General features: G+C 38.9%; 1 protein-coding gene across 3 annotated transcripts in view; it reads right to left on the reverse strand.

The window, feature by feature from the left end:
* The window catches only part of triqk (triple QxxK/R motif containing), an 83235-nt gene that overhangs the window by 13743 nt on the left and 43844 nt on the right, over window positions 1-25648 (reverse strand). The window contains exons 1-2 of one of the 3 annotated variants that reach the window (XM_010736111.3): window positions 7812-7965; window positions 4679-4753 (exon numbers count right to left, since the gene is read on the reverse strand). In XM_010736111.3, coding sequence (XP_010734413.1) covers window positions 4679-4739 — 61 coding nt within the window. In that variant the 5' untranslated portion in view covers window positions 4740-4753; window positions 7812-7965. Of the gene's footprint in view, window positions 1-4678; window positions 4754-7807; window positions 7966-25648 lie in introns of those variants that run through there. The other 2 variants (XM_010736110.3, XM_027287068.1) reach the window with 2 other exon arrangements.

The following is a 25648-nucleotide window of genomic DNA, read 5'->3' on the forward strand; positions in this document are numbered from 1 at the left end:
TATATAACTGTTTGTGTGAAACATCTCTACCACCTTTGCCTCATGTCTGAGACAGAAAAACCTGCATTAATAGGATACACTGTACAGAGATTCAAGTATCCCTTTACGCAATGTTAATATTCTGATGGGCCTGACAGGCAAGAAACTATCTTTGACAGTGTGATGGTACAACTGTCACATGTCTTGCACCAACTCATGATTTTTGCACAGAACAATACATCTATTTGTGGGGAAAAGTAACTTTATGATACTAACTTTTTACAGCTGTTTATTTTAATATTTAACTTTCAGCTATGCATCCTAGTAAAAAAAAAAAACAACAACAAACCTTCCTACTTTTAGCTGTAAATAATGAGCCAATCGACCAGACCTGCATTTCCAAGAAATCCACTAACATGGCATTAACTGTTCCCCGAGTTGCTGCCATCTTGTTTTTATCTGTCTATGTTTCCATATGTCAATTAATTATGCAAGTCCAAAGGTCCAAGTCAGCTACTGCAAAAAGAAGCTGCTCCTCAAAGCTGCATAACCAACTCAGTATGCCACACACTGCAAAAACACCTCTAGCTGTGCTGGTCTGATGCACAATCTTTAAATTTCATCCCTAGTTGAAAATCAGTGAAATAACAAACACAGTGCTTCTCTGTTGGATGTGGATATGCGACTTCAGGCCAGAACAGTTCTAAAGAAACAAACCATTAATTTTGTTAAGTGCCTCGTGTTTGAATTACAGTAATAACATTTACACATGAGAGCAATAACACTATTTGACGATCTATGTAAAATACAGCCAGAACTGTAATGTTTAAAAAGCTACTGTACACAATCAGTCGTGGAGGAAAAACTACAACAAACAAGCACATGGTGAGCGTGTCAAGAAAAACACGTACCTAAAAAAATCTGTGTATGTTTGTATCCGCCGCGTCTTGCATATGTGCTACAGGCACGGTGATTTGGACAGACAGGCCGCTATCCAGTACTCTCAGAGAGCCCTGGGACGATTCAGGCAACACACTGACACATGTCTGACAGTTCCTCATACTTTGCTTTGCTTCTGTGTGTCTACGTGGCATGGCGGCCAAATAGTCAGTGACCACATGGTGCGGATCACTGGCATCTGTCGGGGCGCACGGTAAGCTGAACTGGAGGGCTGATGCCAGACACATGGGAGCCGTGTCTTTTGCGTCACGCGAAGCGAGGCGATGGGGGGGGGGGGGGGATCTTGCGATCCACGTGAGATTTACAGTAAGCATGTAAATGATGATTTTCTGCAGATGTGAGTGAGATATTTCTCACATTTAACTGCAAGAGCAACTGCATTTGATCTTCTTAAACCAATAATTTACAATTTCCTATTCCATACATAAAATATTGTGCGTCTTTATCTGCATAGACAATGGCAGCAGCAATTATTACTTGAACAGAGTAAGAACACTATAGCGTTACCTCTCCTGAGGGCAGCCTGGCACAGTCAATTATAACAGGCTTAATAATGGTATTTAAAAAAAGTGTCAACAGTGGCCCCTTGATGGCCATCTGACACGACAAAAGCACTCCAGCAGAGATGATGGTACAGCTCAACAACCAGCCTGGACTACTGCTGATGTTCCATGAATAAGCCACCCTATTTCGAATTCAAATTACCATGTGTGGCCTGTTCCACCTCTCAAAAGACCCAGCCCCACGCTATCTTTGAAGATTTCATTTTCCTCTCTGACATCCCCACAGCCCCCCCCCATTCCTCTCTCTGTTTTCCACCTTTTCTGTTAAACAGTGGTTCGCTGAAATTGCCTGATGGCCATTTCAAAAAGATGGTAGAAATTGAGGGTTTGGAAGGAGGTAGAGAGAGCACCAAAGTGTCCCTGACAGCTGTGTTACATATTTTTTTTGAATTGAAGAGATGCGCTGAGAAAGAAAACACTAAATGGAAAAGAACAGAGAAAAAAAAAAAGATTTTCTGCAACCCTGGTAGGAGATGTGACAGTGGGAGATGAGCTTGTTATGTTATGTCTGTCTCTCATTTGTTGAACCTGCCGGGTTTTACACAATAGCAGATGGTTAAGGGATACCTGTGGGCTAAAGAATCCTATTCTTCTGTCCCACTATGAAAATATATACAACCGTCACGCTGCTTTATGAGACCTCAACCCTTATAGCAATGTAGAGTCAACAAGACAGAAAATCACAAACAGGCTATCACGTGTCTGAGACAGACAAATGTTGACTTTTTTTCATTTTAGAGAGTTAACATTAAGGAACTGTCCTGGTAACACAAAAGTAACACAGGAACATTTAAAACATGGAATAATCGCAGGATGTGAATCAGCAGGACCAACACGCGATCATCCACTGGGAGGAAGACGACCAGAACAATAGACATAGTTGACACGATCTTCAGGAGGTGATGTGGATTAGTACAGAACATTTCAGTATTAAAATGAGGGGGATGTGATATTTAGATATCTTTATTCAACCTGTAGCAGGTGTCCACATCACTCCATCTTGCAAATTGATGAAATTGTTATGAATCGAGCGGCTTCTAAAGAATACCTGCTAATGGCAGGCTTCACTTCTTGCATTTTAACAGCACAAAGGTGTTTAATGGTGTGTAATATGTTCTGACATGCATATTTGTGAAATACTGTACATGAAAGAGTTTTATACAGTGAGCTTTACCAATCACATTAATGAATAGAGCCACGCATTACTGGCATTTCTGCAAGCGACACAAGAACAGTATAGAAAGACGTCAGTCACTTCTTTACGACAGGTCTCTTTCTTAACACTTCTCCAGTGAAGAAATCAATTTCAAGCACATCTAAAGGTTTCTGGTAGGGTGTTGGAATCCTCCTGATTAATGTTCACTCTGGATGACTGATCAAAGGAATCACCAGTATCTTCTAAACAAGATGGCAAATTGGATACGATAGGCTGTGAGGTATGTGCTCAGCCAGTTACTTCTGAAGGTCTCTTGGGTCTGGACTTCAGTGAACACGTTCAATTTTAGGTTATCTGGGTTCTCGGCACATATGTTCAACCTTATCGCTGAACATGTGAATCAAATCCCTCCGTTGGTACTTTTCTTCTTGTGTTGAAGTTAAGTGGATGACCGTCGTCTAACTGGTGGGATGAATTGTTCTTGTTCATGGGCTGGTCTAAGCTGAAGGTCTAACCCTAAACCTTGCTAGTTTTACAACTGATCGTCTTCTGACTGATTGGACGAATTGTTCTTGTTCTCCTGATGTCAAAAAAATCATTCACATGAATTGTAAGAGGACCACTATTGCAAAGAACGTGCTTTCTAGACATATACTTGGTAATCTATGCCCTGTTCGTTTTATAACTTCTGGAGTGTGTCACTCTCTTCGGCTCATCCTGGATAAGTGTAATTGTTACCAAATCCAAGAAGGAACTCATTCTCTCTTGTGTCTCAGCTACTTCAGCCCCTGTATAGATTCCTAGATCAGGATCAATACCAGGTCTTTAGTAAGAGTCTCCCTCCATTTGGTGCAAAAATGGTCTCCCTTTGATCCAAAAGTGGCTGCCTTTTGTGTCTAATAAGACTACTCAGTCACACTTCATGTGCACAACATGCCACTCATGTGATTTGAAATACAAACCTTAAGCCTGTAAGGAGAACAGAACTTCCCTTTGTGTTTACGTCACTCAGAGCTGCACACAATTATCCAACTTTGCCATTGGCAACCTTTTGGTTTTGCTCCACGAGAGGAAAACAAAAACAAAAAGACATGATATGAGCTGTGATCTTCAAGCAACCACAGCTGGCATGCTAAAGGGGACCAAACTTTTGATTGATACTGACCATATTGCCTTAGTTAGGCTTTTGTGATGTAAGGGGAAAGATGGGGAAACAAAATACCGCAGGATTAAAGTGGCATTAAACTTTGACAGAACAGCTTCTGACATGATATCAAAGGGGAGTTTTGGGGGGTTTTTTAACGTGGAATTGACTGTCCGTCAGTTATGTGACCTTGGATTCTGCTTGTGTAATTATTTCCACAGCTCATATATTTCTTCTAATCCATCAAGCGAGTTTCTTTTCAATCCAATACAAACTGGAAGTTTCCAGGCCTGTGCTGAGATTATGCTAATTTTTGATAGTTAATAAAAGTCTGCAAAGGAGTTGGGCAATTTGAGATATATGTGAAACTACCACAGCATTGCTCACTGCAACACAGTATCATGTGTGATTTATTGAGTGTGACATTAGCTTGTTTTTTTTTTTTGTTTTTTTTATGCAAGAACACAGAGTTGATTACTGTGTTGTGGTAAAACTGCCCACATCAAGCAGTGAGTTATGATTTTTGTTGAAATGGAGTTACACAACAAGTCCAAGAGCAATCTCAACTGTCAAAAAGCATCATGAACTCATTTACAGAACTTATTGTTTTAATTGTCAGTTAATATATTGATTATGTTTTTTGATGAAACTATCAATCATTTCATATAAATGTTTTACTTTTATTTACGGAATAAGCCACAAGAGCCCAGATCATTTATTTTATGTTACGAAACAGCTTCAGATCTGTTATAATCAAAGCCAAACTATCAAATCAACCGACAATACCAAACATTGTTAGTTGATTTGATTACAGCTGACTAATTTACTGTTGATCATCAAATTGATTAACCAGCACTTGGATGAATGAGAACTCACCAATTTGTTTGCGATACTGATCAACTGGTAATCCGGTCGCACTGGCATCCTTCTTCCCCATTCTCCTTTCTCAGCCTGAGGAGAAGCGAGAAGAAAAAAACAAACTTCTGGGTGAGAGAGTTTTACAGCTGCGTCTCGGCGTTACACCTGATCATTTAGTTTAATCAAATACGGATATAGCTCCGCTCCCACTACTGTAGCCTGAGATAACGTGTGAAATCTGCAGGAAGGATTCAAGTTAATACACAATCATACACAGAGAAAAGTAGTCAGTTTTGATCAGGCAGATGGTTTATCTTTCACATACATCTGCTAGACATAATTAAATTAATTCTCACCACCTTCCATGTGTGTTACGTTCACAGTATGCACACTTCCTATCCATCTCATTTAGTCTAACACCATTTCCCTTCACACCATGAGCTCTCTTTGATTACCCTGACAGCTCACAGGGAAGATATAAAGAGAAATAATACAAATAGTATCTTTAGGCTCGACGTGTAACCGTGCAGCTCTAACTGTGCTTGTGTAACAGAATAAATGTCAGTCTACAGTCACCTGTATATTAATTTTCTTTACAAAGTGCTAAAACTCTGCTGTGTGTATGTTTCTTGCATCCTTCCAACATACTTGTTTCTCGGTGAGCACACTGCTATAAATTCCAGACAGGCTCTCCCACAACACACTGCATCAATCAATATTGTAGCCTTTTGTTTAAAATAGTGGAAAAAGCAAGTATGAGTCGAGGGGCAGGCTTATGCTTTCAGATGACACCGAAGAGCCTCCGACCTGTTCTCTGCATGAAAGCACAATTTAAAAAGATGCACACAATATGCTTTGACAAATAATATCTATCAAGTCCTGCTAGTCTAACAATAATTATCGTTTTTTTAAGAAAGCATGTTTAAGTAAGACAGGGAGAGAAGTGTGTAAGCAGGTGTGCACAGGGGAGAAGAGAAAGGAGAAAGGTATCTATGTGCATCCTAGAAGAACAGGAGTGGTGAAGAGTCGAGAGGTGCAGCCGGGGAATAGAGGAAAGAGACTGAATTAGCATGTTCAAGGAGCGTGGCTGGCTGCCTGTGCTGACTGATACCTTCTCATGGGAGACCGCTGCCTTGGGAGACCTGAGTTTTACCTTACACTAAAAACACTGTTTTCAGCTACATTTCAAACACTGTTGGTGCCAGCAGAGAAGGAGGATGTATGCACATCTATTGTTCTCCAGCGGTTGGAAACCAGAGTCAGCAAATTAAAGGAAGTGAGCGGAGGACAAAAGGAAGAGAGGAAATTGTCTAAATGTAATGTTTACAGTTAGAAACAGTAGGCTCTCAGATTTGCCCGCTATGTTTTACTCGGCAGCAAACATCAAAATTTTATATCTAAATTGCCAAAAGCAACACATTGGAAGCCTCTGTCATCACCTGTGGTCAAACCATTCTGAAATTTCAACAGAAGTGTTGCATTTGCAACAGTGGGGTATAAAAAAACAAAGCATGGCAGCGTGCTGACTGTTGGAAGAACATATCTAAGTGTAGCGACAAAGCACACTTTGTGTGGATAAAATAATACTTTCCTGACCATTTTGCAGCTTATATCCATACATGAAATTACACCCTAGCCAATAACAGTGTTTATCATTACCATCATTTTTTAATGATGATTTGTAGTGATAGTCTTTCTCCTCATCAGAAAGTCTAGGCTCCATCTTTGATTCAGTAAAACTGCACTGTACTGACAAGTTTCAGTGTAGAAAATACTGTACATATCTAAAACACCCGCAGGCAGAGTTCATTGAAAGAATAGAAATGAAGTGTTTGGTATACAGTTTCCTTGGCATGCCAAAACAACAGCATGACCATGGAGTAATGCTGGGTACACCTCACTATAAGTAATGTAGTCTGATACAGTCCTGTAATAAAAAATAACCTTTTGAGGGTTAGAATATTCAGTGATTCTTTTAAACTGTTAGATGGCGATTCAACTTTAATATTTATGGTCTACTCTCATTGATATTAATGGAGTTGAATAAAATATCTGTAACATTTCTCGGTATTGAACCTCTAACAAAAACAGTTTGAACACAAACAGAACATTTGAATTGCGATCAATGCCTTCCTGCAAATTTTCTTTACTTTTAGTTCTGACTGACTTTACAAATTATGATTTATGCACATAAAATATATTAAGACGTTATAAAAATCCTTTGTGTTGTCATAAAAGTACATACACGTACAGCTGAAACTAATAAATGATTGACAGACAATTGAACTATTTAAATGAACACATAGCTGTGAAATGATTCATTCTTATTCCATGCAAAAATGATTGATGGCAAAAATATGAAAAACTGCTGCTTTGTCTCAACTATTTGAATAATTTAAGTTATTTATAATAATTTAGGATGCTGTACTCTTAGTTTTGACATAACAAGCACTGTAAAGGTGTCTGGTGAGTTGTGTCTGCACCTTAACGATTCCTATTTTCTGGGGATTATATACTAATGAAAACATAGTTATGCATATTATAGTCTATCTCTGCCACATTCTGCGAACAGTAAATTTTACATGGTGAAAATAATCAGCTGATCCATAATTAAACATCATCAATCATTAGTTGCAGTCCTATACAAAACAGTTAAAACTGGCAACACATCCACCAACTACAACAGTAAAATCCTGTTTTAATAAAAAAAAAAAAATAACAATACATGAGTCATGATAATCTAATGACATAATATATAAATAGTATCACAGTCACAGGGGGCTTAAGTACATTTTCTTTATGCTTACTCAGCAGTAAAGGATAGTAAAGGATCTGAGTACTTCCTCACATACATCTTCTCTAACATACCATAGCTTGGTGTTTTGGGGCACTGTGGGATGTAGAAGTATAGATTTCTACCTGTCAGCATTGTGGAAGTGACCTGCTACACTCTGTGTGAACACACTACATGCATGCATTTGCACTTTTTCTCTCTCTCTGCAGTAACGCCACATGGACAGATTCATTTTGCTCAAGCTCTCATGTTAGCCTGTGAGCAAACATGCATCAGATCATTCAATGGACATAAACATTGCAGTGGGGATGTGACAGACAGCCTTCGTCCATTACATTCACGAAGATACTTACTCACAATAAGTCGATTCGTTGACGTGTTTCTGCCTGGCTGCTGCACGTCAACACGCAGGACGACACAAACGACAGTTTTATTGTACTTTGATCCAATCTTTTTCAGGAATGCCAACACACCACTTCTGCTATTCCCAGTTCCTGGTTTACACGTCAACGCCGACGACAGACGGCCTTATCCTCCAATCAAACGCGCGTATTTGTCGAGTTGACCAATGGCACGAGCGCGGGGGCGGGACTTTTAGACAAAAACACTGGAAAAGCACGTGACGAGTTGATAGTCGGCACTCCCCCCAAACAGAGCAGTTTTCATTGAAATTAAAAAGTCTTGTGATAACTATGAAGTGGTTATACAAAGCAGAATATTCAGAAGTAGTTCGAGTGATTGGGAGATCATCATAAAAGTAGCAATAAAACACTCTCTACAAGAAAATTCTCACAAAATTCTCACAAAATTCTCTCTACAAGTAAAAAATCCTGCACACAAAACGTTATGAGGTCAAACTAAGTATTATTACAATTGCTAAAACACTAAAAACCCATTGGCTGAACAAAGTTATCAGTTGCCTGAACTCTGATTGTTCAGTCTGTTGTCAATACCTTAAACCATTTCACATGGTAAAACAGAATTTGCCTTTACTTACACTTTTCAGCAAAACACTAAACACATCCTGCACTCTAATGCACATGTCAGCCATACTGGTAAACACAAGTAGCAAAAAATAAATACAAATGGAGCAGACATGTCATTGATTAAACACAACCGCCCCAAATTGATTTCACTTGTTTCAAATGATGTGACACAACCAATATAAGCCAGTTCAAGAGAGCAAACAGGTTGTCGAAGGTGGGAATGAGAAAGTCTGAGAATGGATAGAAGAAACTATGTGAGAGGACGAGTGCGTATGCAAGGTGGGGACGGGGAGGAAGAGGAAGATGAAGAGTGGAAACATCCGATGAAATTCAAGCAACAATCATAGACCGTGTTCTATAATGGAAAAATTGTAAAGTTCATCACTGTATGTATTGTACTGCATGAACATTTTTTTGGTAACGGCACATCTTTTTGTAGAATTGCAATAAACAAACGGTATGGCCCTGAACACTGTGCTTTCCATTTGTTACTGACTGCTCAATAGATTTTGACTGGTTGCAGGTTCATATCAACAAAGAACAAGAATTACAGTATCACAAAGACAAAGGACAAGTTTGTGAGATGCAGGGCACAGTACTGTAAAAAACAGGTGTACAAGGAGGAGGAAGAAGAAAAAAAATTGCATTGTTTATGATTTGAGAGCAGTGTTTGGTTTTGAGCACAGGTAAAACAGTTTTGAGGCGAAAGTTGATTTTGCAAGAGGAGTCAGAGGTTTTGTAAATAGTGTTTGAAGATGAGGTTTTGTGTTTAATGTTTTAAAAAATGGAGCAAGGTTTCAGAAATTGTGTTTTAGCAATTGAGAAAAACTATATATTACTATATATATTTACTATTATATGGCCCTGTGAAGTTTTGGATTAACATCATTGGAGCATTAATGTTTATGCAGCATTTTGAAATTTAGCTAATTTGAACTACTTTATATACTCTTGGTTATTTTATTCTACAGCAATGCATCATGGTCTATAAGATCATAATGTTTGTTTGTTGCCATCCTGATGAACCACATATTTCTAAAATGTCAAAACAGTTTTACAGATAATCGTATAACAATAATAGTGTTTTAAAGGACCAGTGTGTAGGCTTTAGTGGCATCTAGTGATGGAGTTGCTGATTGCAACCTTCTCGCCTCACGCTCACAAATAAGGTGAAAGACCCGATTTAGAGACAGTGTTTAGTTTGTCTGTTTTGGGCTGAAGTGGAAACCTGGAGTACTCTGTGAAAGAGGACTCTGTAGATATAAAAGTTTCATTCAAAGGTAACAAAACCATTTCTGTCATATTCTGTAAATACGGCCTCCTTAATCACTAAGTTGCATGAAATACTTCAAATTTGTTTTTATTAAAGTACTTGAGAATGTACTTCCATTACACTGAAAAATGATAGAAAACTATGTGGATCAATAGTGACAAGTAAATAAGAGTAATCACTCATGTACTACTATATAATATTAGACTGGTACAGTAAATAATAATATAACAATACTATTAATTATAAGGGACCTTTCCATTTTTGCTCCTTTATACCTAAATTCCACTATGTTTCAGAGGAAAGTATTGTATGGCTTACTTCATTACATTTATCTGACAGCTGAAGTCACTAGTTACTTTGCAGATCGATATTTTACACACAAAACATATGAAATATGATCCATTGCTAAAGGTTAAAATACCGGCAGTAAGAATTAGCACAAGCTACAGCAACCACAACATTAAAACACCGATTACATATGAGTACATCAAGTATTATGCTCTCATAATATAATATAATAACAGAGACAGGGACCACTCTGCATGTTGAGTACTTTTACTTTTTCTACTTAAGTACATTCTGTTGCTGATGCTTATACTGTTGAGTACAATTTTAAATGCTAGACTTAGACTTAGATCATAAATGCCTCGTACACACCTGAACATTACATGCAATAATGACTGCACGTTTGCATCTTCCTAAAATTATTATTTTAGTAACAAGGACATATGTTCTGTTAATTAAAAAGTCATAGTAGTTTGACACGTTGCCCTTAGGTTATTCTTGCCTTGTCAGATTACAACAAATGGCATAATATCCTTGTTGAAAACGGTAGCAGAATGCTGTGACAATTAAAGGAAGCAACAGCCGACCTCATCAAAGACAAGGCAATCGCGCTCTGCTATGTTCATTTCTCTTTCATCAGTCTTTTTACATTTTTTCTTTGTTTACTGTGTAGAATTTTATTTCCCCCCTAATTGCATCCAGCCTCATTGCTGCCTGGGGCATTGTGCAGATTACTGGTAGACTTGCCACCGCTTGTAACTTATTGAAGTTTAAAATGATTTTCTGCTCTCCCATGGGCATGCCATTTGCGTGCAGCACAGCAGTAACTAATAGATGTAATCTGCTTATAATGTGCCTGCATTATGCTTTACTTTACATGAAGCTTCCATTGATAGTGAGCACCCCTGGATGGAAGAACAAGTAGTTGAATGACATTTGTCAGTAATGATATCTTTAACTACAGAAACATTGCCCAGGAAACAGGAAATTGAGCTGCATATTCATGAAAAAGCCTTACATAAATGTGGCACTGAAATTACATGAAGGTAGACTTGAGGTCTGCACTTGAACTTTTAACTTTAAATTTTATACAACAATAACGCATGCAATTCACATATATGCAAGTCCAAAGGCTGCTATGACTGTTAAGTTACTGTACCTGTTAACTAATAGCCTTAATAAGAACCATGGAAAGGTTATATTAATATGGCTATCAAAAGCAGCATGGCTGTAGTTAATGCAGAGCTCAAATGTTGTTACACTAAATGTGTGTGATTAATTTCTCCCGTTGAGTGAAACAAACCAACGTGCTGTGCCTGTCACATTGATAGATATGCAAAGCATTAGTATCAACTGCTAGTGTGAATGAAAACTAGGCAGGATGGATTTGCCTGATGAACTGTTGTAGTGTATGGACTGTGCACATCACTGTAATGTATAGATAACACTTAAGGAGATGAGAGGATTTCCCTCAGGGCCTGTTAGTGTGAAGTGAAGAATTTCACCAACAAATGAGTACCCCTTGTTAAATTAAATACAGTTTCAGTTGTACAAATGGCTGCTGTTTTAAGTGACCACACTGCAGGGACAGTATGAAACAGAGTTGGCAGCTTCCCTAACACGAGAGGTCTATTTGTGTGTGTCTTTATGTGTTTCTCTTCTGTCTCACCCTCCCCGTCTCCCTCTTTGAATTTCACTCTTTTCCACTCACACCCTATTCCTTTCTCCCTCCATCTCTCCCTCTCTCAGGCAGTTAGATGGCCTTTAATTGCCAGACATTAAGAAGAATGCTACAGAAGAAGAATCCCCTGGGGCCATTGGCAGGCTAAATGGCAGCTCGGCTGCCATCGCCTCCTCCTACATGCAGCAATGAAGACGTGTCAACATAATCTCGGGCAATTTGCAGTCATCATCAGGGGGACTGATTAATTTTGAGAGTGTCAGTTGTAAACAGCGTGATTGTCTTTCTACATTTTCATGTCTTACTTTTACAAGGTAGTGATCAACAATCAACAAAATGCATTCACATGGATACGGACCTTAATCCATCTGTTTAAGATCCAGATAAGATGTTTTAAAAAGGGCCTTGGGGCGCCTTCACACTGTATAATAATAGAGATCTTACTGGTTTATTGTACGTGACACTGCGTAAGATAGATCTAACAAAATTTTAGTAACAATCTCTGTCAGACTCTGCGGTATCAGTTTAGAGGCGTGTGAGATTATGAAATGAATTCCTCGTGAATTGTAGCATTATGGTGTAAATCAGACATAAATATGTATGCTCGTGTCATCTCGTCTCATGTTTTGATACGTTGAAACGTTTCATGCCATGTTCAGATCGGTTGGTTTGTAGATGTGGGTTGTAGCAGCAGTCATATTGAGAGAATTTGGTCGTATGTTTCTGATAATGACAGCATTTTGATGAAGACTGTCATGGGAAGTCAAAGCTCTAAAATAGTCTGTGCCTCACAGTGTGATCTAGGACAGCCAATGATTGTAAACCTTCACCTGGGACAACCCAAAAAACAAAATTGCAATTTGCTCATTTAAACTAACATGAATTTTTAAGTCTGATACAGTCTAGTTTTAATTTATTTAAATAAGATTCATGATCAAAACGGTTCCATGATTAAAACAAACAGAGAAATGCATTAAACAATAGTTTACAATTCACTGCCCTCATACAGAGAAAGTCTACCCTCTAAAATGTGTCATATGAATTCTTAGAGACTGAAGTTGAGTGTTCCCTTTTCATTTCCATCCTCAGTCATATTATTGGTTTGGAGAAGACACAATTCTTTCTCCTGCTTAATATTCTTATCTCAGTTTTGCCGTTATGCCTGCAGTGTGCGGTGAATTCTCTTCCCCTCTCTATCTCCCAGCTCCAGAGTTCCCTCTCATTGACGGGGAAACTGTATCAGCACAGATACAGAGTGAAATGAATTTGGGGTTTATGAAACGCAAGGCCTCATATAAGAAAAAAAAAAAGAAAAAAAGTCCCACAGACCTAGAGAGATAAGTTATCGTACAATGGATTTAGTCCCGTTTCGCTCCAGTCATTATCCTGTATCGGAGCATAGCGACTCTGATGGCTGGGAGTTATCCTCCAGTGTGTGGGGAGGGTTTGGATATGTCAGGGCTATCATGGCAGATATCCCTTTGTCATTTGCAGTAGTTGGCAAAGACTTGAGAAGAATCATATGCACTGAAGTTCCAGGTAGGAAACAAAGTTCAGCATTAAACACAGGAACAGTAAATACAGAGAATGTATACATTATCTGACTTGTGTTTCTTTTGCCAAATGTCTTCATTGAGAATCAACAAAAAGGATATTGGATGTAGGTTTGTAGCATTAGCCCCTGTCTTTTGGTACAATACTGCATATATTATGTAGCGCATGAAGTGCATATTTACATGGTTCTCATTATAAAATGAGCAGCGGGTACAAATCAACAGCCTCCAATTAGAAAGAAGAAACCTGTTTTTTTTTTCTCTCTTTCCGTCTCAAATTCCGAGTTGTAAATCTGCCTGTTATCGTTGTACATGAAATATGTGTCATGTGAGAATTCAAAGACTGATAGGTGTAGCAACTTAGGCAAAGAAGGCAGGGCTGATAATAAATTTCTGATCTCCGCAACCAGCGAAATTAAGACTTGAAGAACTGGAAATTGAGCAATTGAGTATGTAACATTAAGTGAGAAAATGTAACCTTGCATTGCTAGAGGTGAGATTTGGGTTTTCCCATTGACTTCCATTTATTCAGTAAATGTGCAACCAATAAAAAATCTGTGCGACCTCTGCATTGACGTTAACATTCAGCTTTTTTTTTTTTCTATTTGGATCCCCATTATCTTCGACAAAGTGGTCCTCCAGGGCTCCATGTGTGCTGTGATGGATGCTACCAACACCAGGGATGATAAGCCATGCTACTCTTCTCTCTCTTATCCACGGCTAGTTAAATGACAATGTCCACCGTCCACCCTTTCAGATACAGATGGTGCATCAGCTTTCCACAACACAACTTCAATCAAAGCGCAGCGTCAACTTCATTCTCCCCAACACAGTGCTTGCCTGTGTCCCCAGCTGTGTGTGGTGGCTGCCCACACTGAGTTTTTGTGTTTATGCAGGTGCTGCAGCTGGATCTCTGCTATAGGTCCCCCCATGGACACACTGCAGACTGGCTGACTAGGGTAGAGTATTTTCTTTTCACTGTTTACTCTGGCAAGTTGAGTCTGGGCTCTGCTGAGAGCTATTCTTGAGGTGCTTAATTTTTGTCACTTTAACTTACGCGGTGATCCACACCAGGAAAGACACATAAACACTCATTCTTTCTCTATTTATCCCAAACACACTCACACACATACACGGATTGATTCACTCAGTAAAATACCTGTAATAAACCAAGTGACACACACACACAATAATCCTACACTACCCTGCCAACAAAATTTGGTACACCCCACCACTACCTCGCCTAGTTGTCATGAGACAGCTGCAGAGTTCTGACATGTTAATTTCAGCCCTGAGTTGACCCCCAGCTAATTATCCTTCAACTCTGTAAACACTAGTAGCACCAGTTAACACCAATTAATGGCCACTAATCATTGCCAGATGCTGCACCTTGAGTAATTTGCCCCACTTCCTACACTTGCACTTACAATTTCACACAGTCACATGAGTCGGGATTTGGTTATGGTTTGTTGAACTCTTGCACAGACTATTAACCAAAGGACATTTGTGGACCACTGATTTTCTGCACTTGTACAGTTTCACATATATACACAACTACAACATATACATTTTTTGACTAATTTGTCTTTCATTTTATACTCAAACCGACATACATAAAGTATAAGTACGTTATGGAGGTGCTACTGCCACAAAGACAAACAAGAAAATCATATTTTCTCATATGATCTACAAATGTTAGACACGTCTGACAAACACAAAATGTAAATATCATTTTCTGTGCATGAATTGTTCATATGCTTTTAAATACACAGAGAAAGAATAACACAAATAATAGTTAAGCCTTATGAAAACACATTTTACCAGATCCCAAAACAAAATTATTTCTGAGCAGCAAATAATCAAAAGCTTTATTCTCTCCACCCCATTTCTGTCTGCTCCAACATTATTCTTGATTTGCTGCTTCATTGTTTGTATTGATTAGTCGAGTGCGTACTGCTTGCTGTCTTGCCTGCCAACTGTACTGTTGCCAAGGGAAAGCGTGAACAAACCTCTGCCAGCACCAGCCTCTGCCGGCAACAGCTGTGCCACATATGCTGCCGATCAATATAAACAAACATGGCCTCCCTGCACCAGGGATAAGGATTGACAGGTATGATTCATCTTCTGTGCCACTGGTGGGAGGTGGAGGTAATAATAAGCAGAGACAGATCTTTTCCCATTGCGCTGCGACCACTGGGGTTAGTAGGGGTAGGTTGGAGAGATCATTCACCCCCCAAGGTAACTGGCAGGGTTCCCCATATAACCCCTCACAGTTTTGCTGAGGATTAGAGCAGCATGGATCCACCAGGGCTGTAATTTGTGGCGTTCCCTACACAGAGCGAGCATCGAAGATGAATGGGGAATGGGCATGGATCATTGGTGCTGTGCCAGTCGCACTGAAACCGAGCATATTCAGCACAGACAGTAGGGAAGATCACAGTATCCAAGTGATTCATGACACTCTGCCTCTTAATAAGTACTTTGTACGCTACACCATTTCGGCATATGAACATCTCATCAAGTGAATGGTGTTTGATGCATTTCACTCCGGAAAAAAAAATGATGAAATTTCTATGCAAGCACCATTTAAGGATTTTGATCATTGCGCTGTGGTCCTTTGTGGATACATGACAGGAGTTCAGCAGCTTGTACATCACGTATGCTTTTGTCTCAGGGGCACAGCTGAAGACACGGGCCATGGAGGACAATAGCTGCATCGAGTGGGTATGACGTCCCCTTGATGAAGAGTAATGGCTTGAAACAATATTTCCCCAAGGAGTGGAATTGAAATCTGAACACTGTGATATGGTTTCATCGCCATGCAATTTGGAGATGTCAGATCAGTTTTGCCGGAGCCAGCATTGTATGTAGGAGCAAAGCACAACCACAGGAGGAATGGATAATATACAGATAGCAATGCTGTTTTCATCAGCTGCACCAGACCTGGGATATATCATGGTGAAGGGTGAATAAATATAGTTTCTAAGACTAAACAATAAAGTCACAAGTCGGTGGATTTCATAGGCCTGTTTAGTGTAAATATTCCTAATGGTTAAAGGAATTCATTCAACATTTTAAGGACAATAAGTTATAGGTATATAGTAATAGGTACCTGCATATTGTAATGTCAAACTTGTATATGACTTTCAGCTATCAGAACTAACAGGAGCATGTGATTTTCACCATATCGTGCTAATTTTTCATAGATTTGACGAAAGTAATCTAAGGTGTGTTCTTCTAACTGCCCTACAAAATTTCAATTCTACAAAATGTGAAAAAACACACTGAATCCTCCACATTCTTCTTAGTCACATGACAGACAGACAGAAATATAAATGCTCCCAATCTCCACCAGTCCTTTTTTTTTTTTTGACAACCTTTGCCAAAGGTGATGTTCTGATTTTTTCTGGCCCTGTTGCCAAATGGTAATTAACCAAAACTTTAATTAAATTCTATGCAACAATTTGATACTCCAGTTATTTTGAAACACAATGTCTCCCTGAGCTAAGACTATTAATAATAATTAAAAAAAATGTTTTTAATCAGTGCTACTGATATGGAGCTACTTAATAATCAGGGTTGATATTTAGATAAATGTTGATTGGTGCATTTAAATCAGGCCCATTGTGTGGATACCTCCTTCATGCAGGCTGTCAAAAGTCACTACCGACAGATCCTCTGGCAACCTCTCTGCTTCACACACTGACATCACCTCTAGTTACTGCTGCAAGGGCTGAAGTCAAAGAGAGGTCGAAGCACATGATGATTACGTTAGTTAATTGTCTTCATGGGCAAAAAAAAGAAAAGAAAAGGGAAAGCAGAGATGTAGCATTTATTGCAATGTTAACAAGAAGCACTCGGGTACTGCTGGATCCAGAACAAGCATCAAAATCAGGTATATTCCAGAGGCCATGGCTTTTTCTTACTTATCCATTGACTAGAGCTGCACAGCTGTGAGCACAATTTATTTGTTTACTTTATTCACCAGTCAATTACATTTTAATGTGACTTGCCTAATGTCCACATTCTGTCTTCATATGTGGCCTATGTAATGACTGTGATAGATAAAAGGCCGTTTAATTACACGAGACCCTAATTGTCTGCATGCAAAGCCTCCATTACAGGCGCCTTGAATCTATACCATCATCGAGGGGGAACGAGGATAATTTGAAGTCTTTGTCTGATGGCTGATATTATAGCTTCCTTAAAATGTGAAGTAAACGTCGCCCGTGGCCACAAACAATGATAACACAAAAGATTTGCAGGTAGAAAAGCAGCAAATTGGAAGGACGGAGAAAAACGTCGGAGCTAGCCCCTGCACCTCAAAACACAGCCGCTAAAATAAAAGATGATGAAGACTTAATGTAGGGTTTTTTTTTTTTTAATGGCAACAACAGCTGCACTCCTTTCTGTTTCCCAGTGACATACACGGCAAACGCCCACACAGTTATCATTCTGTCTTGCACACAATCACTAGCGAGAAGTTGTTAAGAGGAAATAGAATATTCTGGTCATTCCTCGCAGTTGCTGGGTGTATTTTAGTCCCAGTGTGATGCCATTCATTACTGCCCTGTCAGAGCTCTCACGACTCCGGGCTCAACAACTAATTGAGATGACATTTTCAAATACACACACGCTGCCCACGCTGCTATGAGCTATGAGCGGTTACAGCCACACACACACACACACACAGAGCCCTATATACTCAAACAATGATATTAAACTTTTATTGGAGGTTATGTCAACAGAGTGGACTCCTGGTGCAGCATTGCTGGCATAATCTTCCACTATTTTCTTCTGCAAAGAGTGAACGCTCTTCTTATTTTTAAAACTTTTGGACTTTCTCCGTATCTTTGATGCCGTTTTGATGCTGTACTGAGGAAAAAATCCAAAGTGCTGGGAGTGGGAGTTTAGACGGCAGAGAATAGAGAAACACAAGTGAAACAGACAGAAGATCAATTTATTTTCTCAAAGAATTGCAGCATTGATACAGCTGCCATTGTTTCCATGAGGTCAGGGCGAAGCTGCCTTTATTAATGCATGCAGCCTGAGCTATACCTTCTAAGCCCCACCCATCATATGGCAGCTTAAAGGGAAAGATGACGTTCAAAGAACAATATATCTAGTACAATATATGCAGTATACAATGCAGCATTTATTAGCACTGAAAAGTGCATCCAAATTTGAAATATTTTCATTTAGTCTTCTATTTGTGATACATTACATTCTTCGTTAAATCATCATTAATCAAATTTGTGAATTGATTGCAGATCCATTAATGAGAAGCAGCCCACTGTGTGCTCATTAGTACAACAGATGGGTATTGTACTGATAAGATTTTATGGTATGAATCAGTATTTCCCAATATTTCATTTCTTAAAAATACCTAACTAACTTGATATTAATTACAAGGAAAATAGAGGCAATGTTAAACTGGTTAACACTCAGATAATCAATCAATTAATTAACTACTTGTGTAACCTACAGACAACTTCTGTTTGCTTGGGTTCAAATGGAACAGTTTCCAGGCAATTACAATTTTATCCATAATTAATACCAAATTACATAATTCCAAGGAAACCTCCTATGAAATAATGTTTGGGTACATGCATTAAGTACATTAGGGTTATATGCTTTAGGTCCTTTGCCTTGCTGCTATCATGCACACTTTCATAATGCCTTCCTCCATCCTAGTTAGTCGTAATGTGTGGGCGCTCAAATGTGTTTCAAAGAGTCACGGCTGCAATGTTGGCACAGAGCGCACTGTGATCACACCGCAGAGTTTTTAGCTCGTGCTGCCACACAGAGAAAAGAGACAATGTTAAAGGATCAGTTTAAGCTCAGTTTTTGAACAGGGTGGACTACCTATAGAAGAAGCTGTGCACTGGTTCTCGATAGAGGCCAGTGCCACATTAAATGAACACTGTTGCTATCTGATGTTTAACTTCCTTTACGTTTAACTTCTCAGATATTTTCTTTACCGCTGACCATAATGCTTTGTAGCAGGCACCTCACAGAGAAACATCATTACAGTGAAATAGTGTTTTTCTCTTTAAATCATTGCAAAACAGTTTAAGGATTCAAAAGTGAAGCCAAGTTTGACTAAGAGAGACTGAAATACAGTCCGCGTTGTCAAACATATCCGGCAATTGGTCAAATGGTAATCAATTGCACAGATCTTATGAGTATATCAGAGACAAAATGATCAACGGTGGAAGAAGTTTTAAAAGGAAGATGATTGTACACACACCTGCAGACTGTGAATTATATACACACACACACACACACACACACACACACACACACACACACACACACACACACACACACACACACACTGAAATGCATCATTTGTTCCATTCGTCAGTGATGTCAAGACCTGATGGTCTTCCCATCTGTGCCGCAGTCTGATGTCTTTGTCTGTTCCAGGCATCCAAACCTGACTCAAAACAACATCACACTCCATTGGCACTGAGACCAGAGAGTTGAAGACGGGCTGAAACAGTTCATGCCCCGGAAAACCACCAAAATAATGGCACAGTTTAAATACAGCAAGTTGAAGCAACAAATATTTAACCCGCCAACATGATTCATTCATCATATTTACAGTACTGGAGTTCTAGTTTTATTACTCTCAATGTTAAGCTACAATGTAACACATGATATTGTCATTTTTTCTATTAACTTTATCAACCTATCATCATTCATTTATACTAATTTACAAGCTGCTAAATTATTAGAAGTAGTAGGATTGTCTATATCTGTAACTGTCAAAACTCTTCTCTGAAAAAAAAGGATTTCATTAATTTTTGTTGTAAAAACTCGGCAGCATTATTAAATCAAAACACTTATTTTCAGATAATTTAATAGAAATGACCCAAGGTCAGATCTTTTAGTTTGTTGTTTAATTATTTTTTTTTTTCAGTCAGCTAAAAGCAGTTGGAAAACATTTCCATTTGTTACTGACTGTGGGTGCTGAATAATGATTTGATTAAAAGCACACATTCATGTACAGACACACACACACACACACACACACACACACACTGTGTCCTCAAAACCTGGGAGACATTGCACATGAAAGGTGCTCGACATCAGAGGGAGTCAAATTGGCCTTGGCTGGGAGGATTGGTCCAATCAACCTCCAACCGTATAATTAGTAATTAGATTGGGATTAGAGTCAACTCTGAGTGGAGGAGCGTGGCCAATTCAAATCAGCATATGAAATGTGATTAAATTAATAAGAGAAAAATTGAAATATTAATGTCCCTTTTTTCCACTGGGTCTCAGTTTGATTTGTTTGAACTTTGGTTAATTATGGACTCACGTGGAGTAAAAGATCGGTGGCTATTTTTAATGATTTTTATTTTATTGTACATTGCAAGAGACCATTTTATCCAAACACTTGGTTTATGTAACATATTTGTGCTCCCAGTTTGGGCAAGAAAGAGATGTTGATGATTGTAAATAGGTCAAATAAAATAAAAAATAAATAAAAATATACACTCTGTACACTATATATATCAAACTCACTTATCTGAGAAGAATACCTGACTGAAACAATCCCTTGCCAGCTGATTATTTGGAGGAGGCAGCAGGGTAAGACTGCCTCCAGCCCCTGAGGGTCTGTCCTTCTCTGAGATTGTCTAAACTTCTCTGACATGTTGCAGAAAACTCCCGTTCACCTTGAATGTTCACACTTCAGTTTCCTGAAGTTTTTTACAGAGTCAAGAAGGTCGAGGTGGGTTTTTTTTAATGGACTAATGGCCATAGAAATGTTAGGTTGAGTTGGTGCTTGCTGTACAAATAGATTGGTGATTGAGCTCCTTTTGAATCGAGCCATATAGGAGGCACAGATCATTTAAAATCGCCCTCCCTTTCAGTTCTCCAGTGACCATTTGTGTCAAAAGTTTCCCGCATGACTAGTCCTTAGGTATTAAAAGGATTAATTCTTAACAATATGCCTGTCATTATGATCTGGACATTTAAAAAAGATTTAATAAGTGTGGTGTTCAGAGGGGTTCTTGAGAAGCTGACAACCACTCATTAAGAAAGGGCAAGTATTTCTCCTTACCTATTAAGACCTAATTCAAAATTTGTCTAAATTATATTATTTAAGCTTACTGTACAATGTTCAATTTGGCCTAACAATAAAATAAAATAAATTACAGTAAATGTACATTGGAGAGTTTTTAGATCCTCTACTGAAGATGTATTTTTACTTTTCTGGCATTAAAAGGTTTTAATAATTTATCACATGACTGAGTGTGTCACATGACTGAGTTTGTGTAGCTATAGTTGGATTTAAACCTGTGTGAGACACTGCCTGGCTTTTGAGCACATATGAAAAATTCAACTCCAACAAGCCATGTACGACAAGAAGAAGTTAAATATTGAAGATGTAGATATGTGTTGCGTTGTGTTTCAACAACGGGGAATAGTGGTTTTTTACCAGCAGCAGGTGTGTTTTACAGAAAACAATAACCATGAGTAATTCCTGTGATGTTGGGATCGACAAATAGGAAGACAGAGGCCAGATGATAGAGAGCAAAGAAAGAGAGCGAGATAACGTAAGCATGTGCAAACGTGCAAATAAGTATCTACCCTGTTTGAGTCCTCCAGCTGTGCCTCGAGCACTACTGCCTCACAATCAGGTTCTTCTGGTCCAACAAATAACTTGATGTTGTATCTTTTTTTCTGAAACATGCGTGTGTAGAGTTCCAGACTGAAGACAACGCGTAAACAAAAGCAATAAGGAAAAAATTCATTTACAAAAAGACATAGTTTAATATTTATAATTAGTTTTCATTTTGGTGAAACTATAATCAATATTTATATATAATCAAAGGTTTAAGTTCTATGTATAATCTATATAAGGTTGCTCATAATGATGGACATGGTTTTTGGGCTTCAGCTTCACGGTTGGTTTACCTTCACTGCTCTCCACAGTGTAGGCAGCTGTTTCCAGCCCAAAAAAAAATGTCTTACACACAACAACTACTACTACTCTTTACAACCGTCTACACTACCTGCACAGCACCCAGCTAACCTATAGCCTAACAAGCTGTAGGATTTAGCTGCTGAAGAGCCAGATGTTTCCCTCAGGAGTTGGTGGAAAAACCAAAAACAGAGGTAAAAGAAGAGTGAATATTGAAGAGTATATTTGTTAGGCGAATAGAAATAAAACTACAAATACAAAAGTACACTGCCCCCAAATGTAGCCACAATGTCTGTTTTTTTTAGCTATAGTAATCAGTTGTTAATAAAAAACACTGGCATATAAAATACACTACCCAACATGATCTCAACTACATCTGAAAAATGGTACTTTATACATTAATGCATCAGTACAAACAATCTTATAATATATCACCAGTGTGTCAAACTTTCTGAATATTGCATAATTTTGGCACGTCATTATTTTTGCTTTTAGACAATCATTGTTTTTGAATATAATACAGTGGGCAGCTTCATTTCGCACTGAAGTAAGCAAAGACACTGCATGTATCTCGTGATAATTTTAATTTTTCATTGTTTGATCACGACGCAAGAAGGTGTGTCATTTTCATTTGAATGGATAAGAGCTTTTATGCCAGCCTATTGTACACTAGTGCTTCATCCACTATGTTTTATTAATGAAGATGCTTGTACTACAGAGGGAGGGGTACAAAATCTCGCGCACACCGCTTGCGGGACACAATCACTCGGTGCATTAAAATGTATGATACAAGGGAGTTAGTGAGACAGTTATCTACGTGGAGAAAAAAGACGAATAAATATTGAAACATCCTTATGAAATATTAACACCAACACAAACAATGAAAGTAACTAAGGGATTTAGGAGTGGCCAAAAAGCCCACAGGGGATACATTTTCAAAGGCAGCAAAGCTGTATACAGTCTTTTAGACATTTTTCACTAAGGGGGGAATTGGAACAATTTTCTGAAGCATCTCACATGAACTGCTTCACAGCATGAGAAAATAAATATTTCTTTGAGATCACAGGTTTCCCCTCAGAGAATCCTGTGTTATTAATGCATCACTGGGAGACAGAGGAGCAGAAAAAAGAGTCGTATATTAAATATGATGACTCCTGAGATGTTTGATTTATGGTCGGTGTACCTTTTGATGCAATATTTACGTAAAAGAGCGCTTGAAGAAGAGAGGACATTTTTTTCCTGATGGACAGGTTTGTCATGCAGAGCTGCTATCAATGTTTTCATTGTTGAACTGGAAGCGTTTCCATCTGTTCCTTTGATTTGCGTGTCATCTCATCACTCCTTGTTGTAGTGATTATGTAGTGTTTGTCTAAAGAATGTGCTTTTATGTCAATACTCCGTGTAAAATAAATACAAAGGAAGATTGTTACATTCCAACATACGCTGGTTCAGATTGAACAGGTTAGTTCTGATTATGTTTGCAAGATGAGTTTGAGCGAAAAACATTTTTCAGGGTCATGTTTATCTAGTTTTCATTGCCAAGAAACGTTTGGCTTTTCTTTTGTCTCCAAAAGGTTTTTAGTGTAGATGTTGACTTGCATGCGATATACTTTATCAAACTGGCAAAAAACAACAAAAAAAAAAACACATGGAATACTGAGATCCTCCTGGAATGAGAAAGGGCAAGACAAGTATAACCTCCACAGACACACTCCCACTGCAGGAGCAAGCCAAGGAGACAATGCCAGGATGCTGATTGATACACATTTGATCTCTGTACAATGTTCTCGGAGAAGAGCTATCAACTATGTGGTAAGATTGAGGAGAGAAACTTTCTCTTTCGAGAGAAATACATTTGAAAACTACAACAAGCTATCCATTCAAAACCAAACCATTGTGATACACTGCTCATGTCTAGAAGTTTCTGAGTGTGAAGTCAGAAAGAATGGATTTTAGAGGCAGAGCAATTGCATACTGAATCAATAAAAATTGCATTCTGTCTGATCTAACATTGATTATGTAACTCCTTATCTCTTTTGAATGGATGTCAATCTTTTTAAACTGTCGGTCCTTTTCGGTTGTTGTTTTTTTTCTCAGTAGTTTGTCTTTCACTGTTAGAGTGGTTGTAAGGTGTACTCCTGTATCACCTGATAGCTCTTCACTGGGCCTATTCAAGCCAGCCCTGTTGCCAACGTACACACATCGATCACGTTGTTGTTTAAGACAGGCGTCATTTTAAGTATGGTAGGCCGTATAGATGATTAACATGCTTCATTCTCAAACCTGACAGGACAAACACGTCGACAGATTTTTTAATATGAAAAAATGGCTGCAATGCAAATGTGAAATTTTGCCTAAAGCCCAACAATATGCCAATATTGGCGCACTGGGGAATAAAGCATACACAAATATCATGTCACCTGTACTTTATGTTGCACCATGAGACGGTTCTTTCTCTCTCTGAGCCTTCTCTGTCCTTTGTGTCTTTATTCTCACTTTTCAGTCCACACCATTTTCCTGTTTTTCTGCTGCAGGTTAAGACCTTTTGTCTGCTGGCTACCCACTGATCCCTTCAATCCCCACCTAACCACACAAATACAAAAGGACAGTTACAGGATTCCTGCTGCGTGGCTAGCGCATAAGGTATCTCGATGTTCACCACGTTGCAAGTTGAAAGCGGAAGATCCAGCAGAGGATGGAAGCGATATCCCGGGCAAACCTCTGCAGAAGGTTCAACACAAAGCGCTATGGCAAACAATTAAAACAAATTGTCGGGGAAAGATGATGTGATGACAAATGACAGCGAGGTAAAGGACTGAAACTTTCCTCCACTCAGTGGTGGTCTTCTCGGCTCTGAATTTAATTGAAGTTCTGACAGCATCCATCATTTTAATTGGATCAAGCGAAAGGTAAATAAGACCACGCTGTCTTATTAAGGTACGTAATGCTAGTTTGGTGGCAGGGTATCTCTACCATCCTTACGCTCCTTCACACAAACATGCACATACATTAAAAATAATCATGCAGTTATGGACATGCTGCAGACAGAACATAGAACATACAATGTTTTATTACTCAATCAAGAAGACAAAAGACTGCAAGACAACAACATATTATTTGCCTCACCCAGGTCACACCTCCTCCACCTCCTTCCCTCTTCCTTCCTGCCACCACCATAGGATATCAGAGTCTCTACCAATCCATCCTACCCACCTACCTCCACCCCTCTGCCATTTAAGTACCAGGCCCTCAGGTGGGAGCCTGAGGAGACGGGAAGAAAAGTGTGTGTCTCATGCGTAGGAGTCCACAGCTGCATGGCGCGTCTGCTTCCACTGCCTGTAGACATGCTGCCATTCATCGCCTCATTACCATGGAGGAGAGGAGCAGAGGATGGGTGAAGGTAGGCTGCACAGACTGCAATCAGCTCCCTGTTGCTGTTTTTTTACGCACTACATATCACATTTCAGTGTCTGCATGC

This window comes from Larimichthys crocea, chromosome XIII (assembly GCF_000972845.2).
Source record: "Larimichthys crocea isolate SSNF chromosome XIII, L_crocea_2.0, whole genome shotgun sequence".
NCBI lineage: Eukaryota > Metazoa > Chordata > Actinopteri > Sciaenidae > Larimichthys > Larimichthys crocea.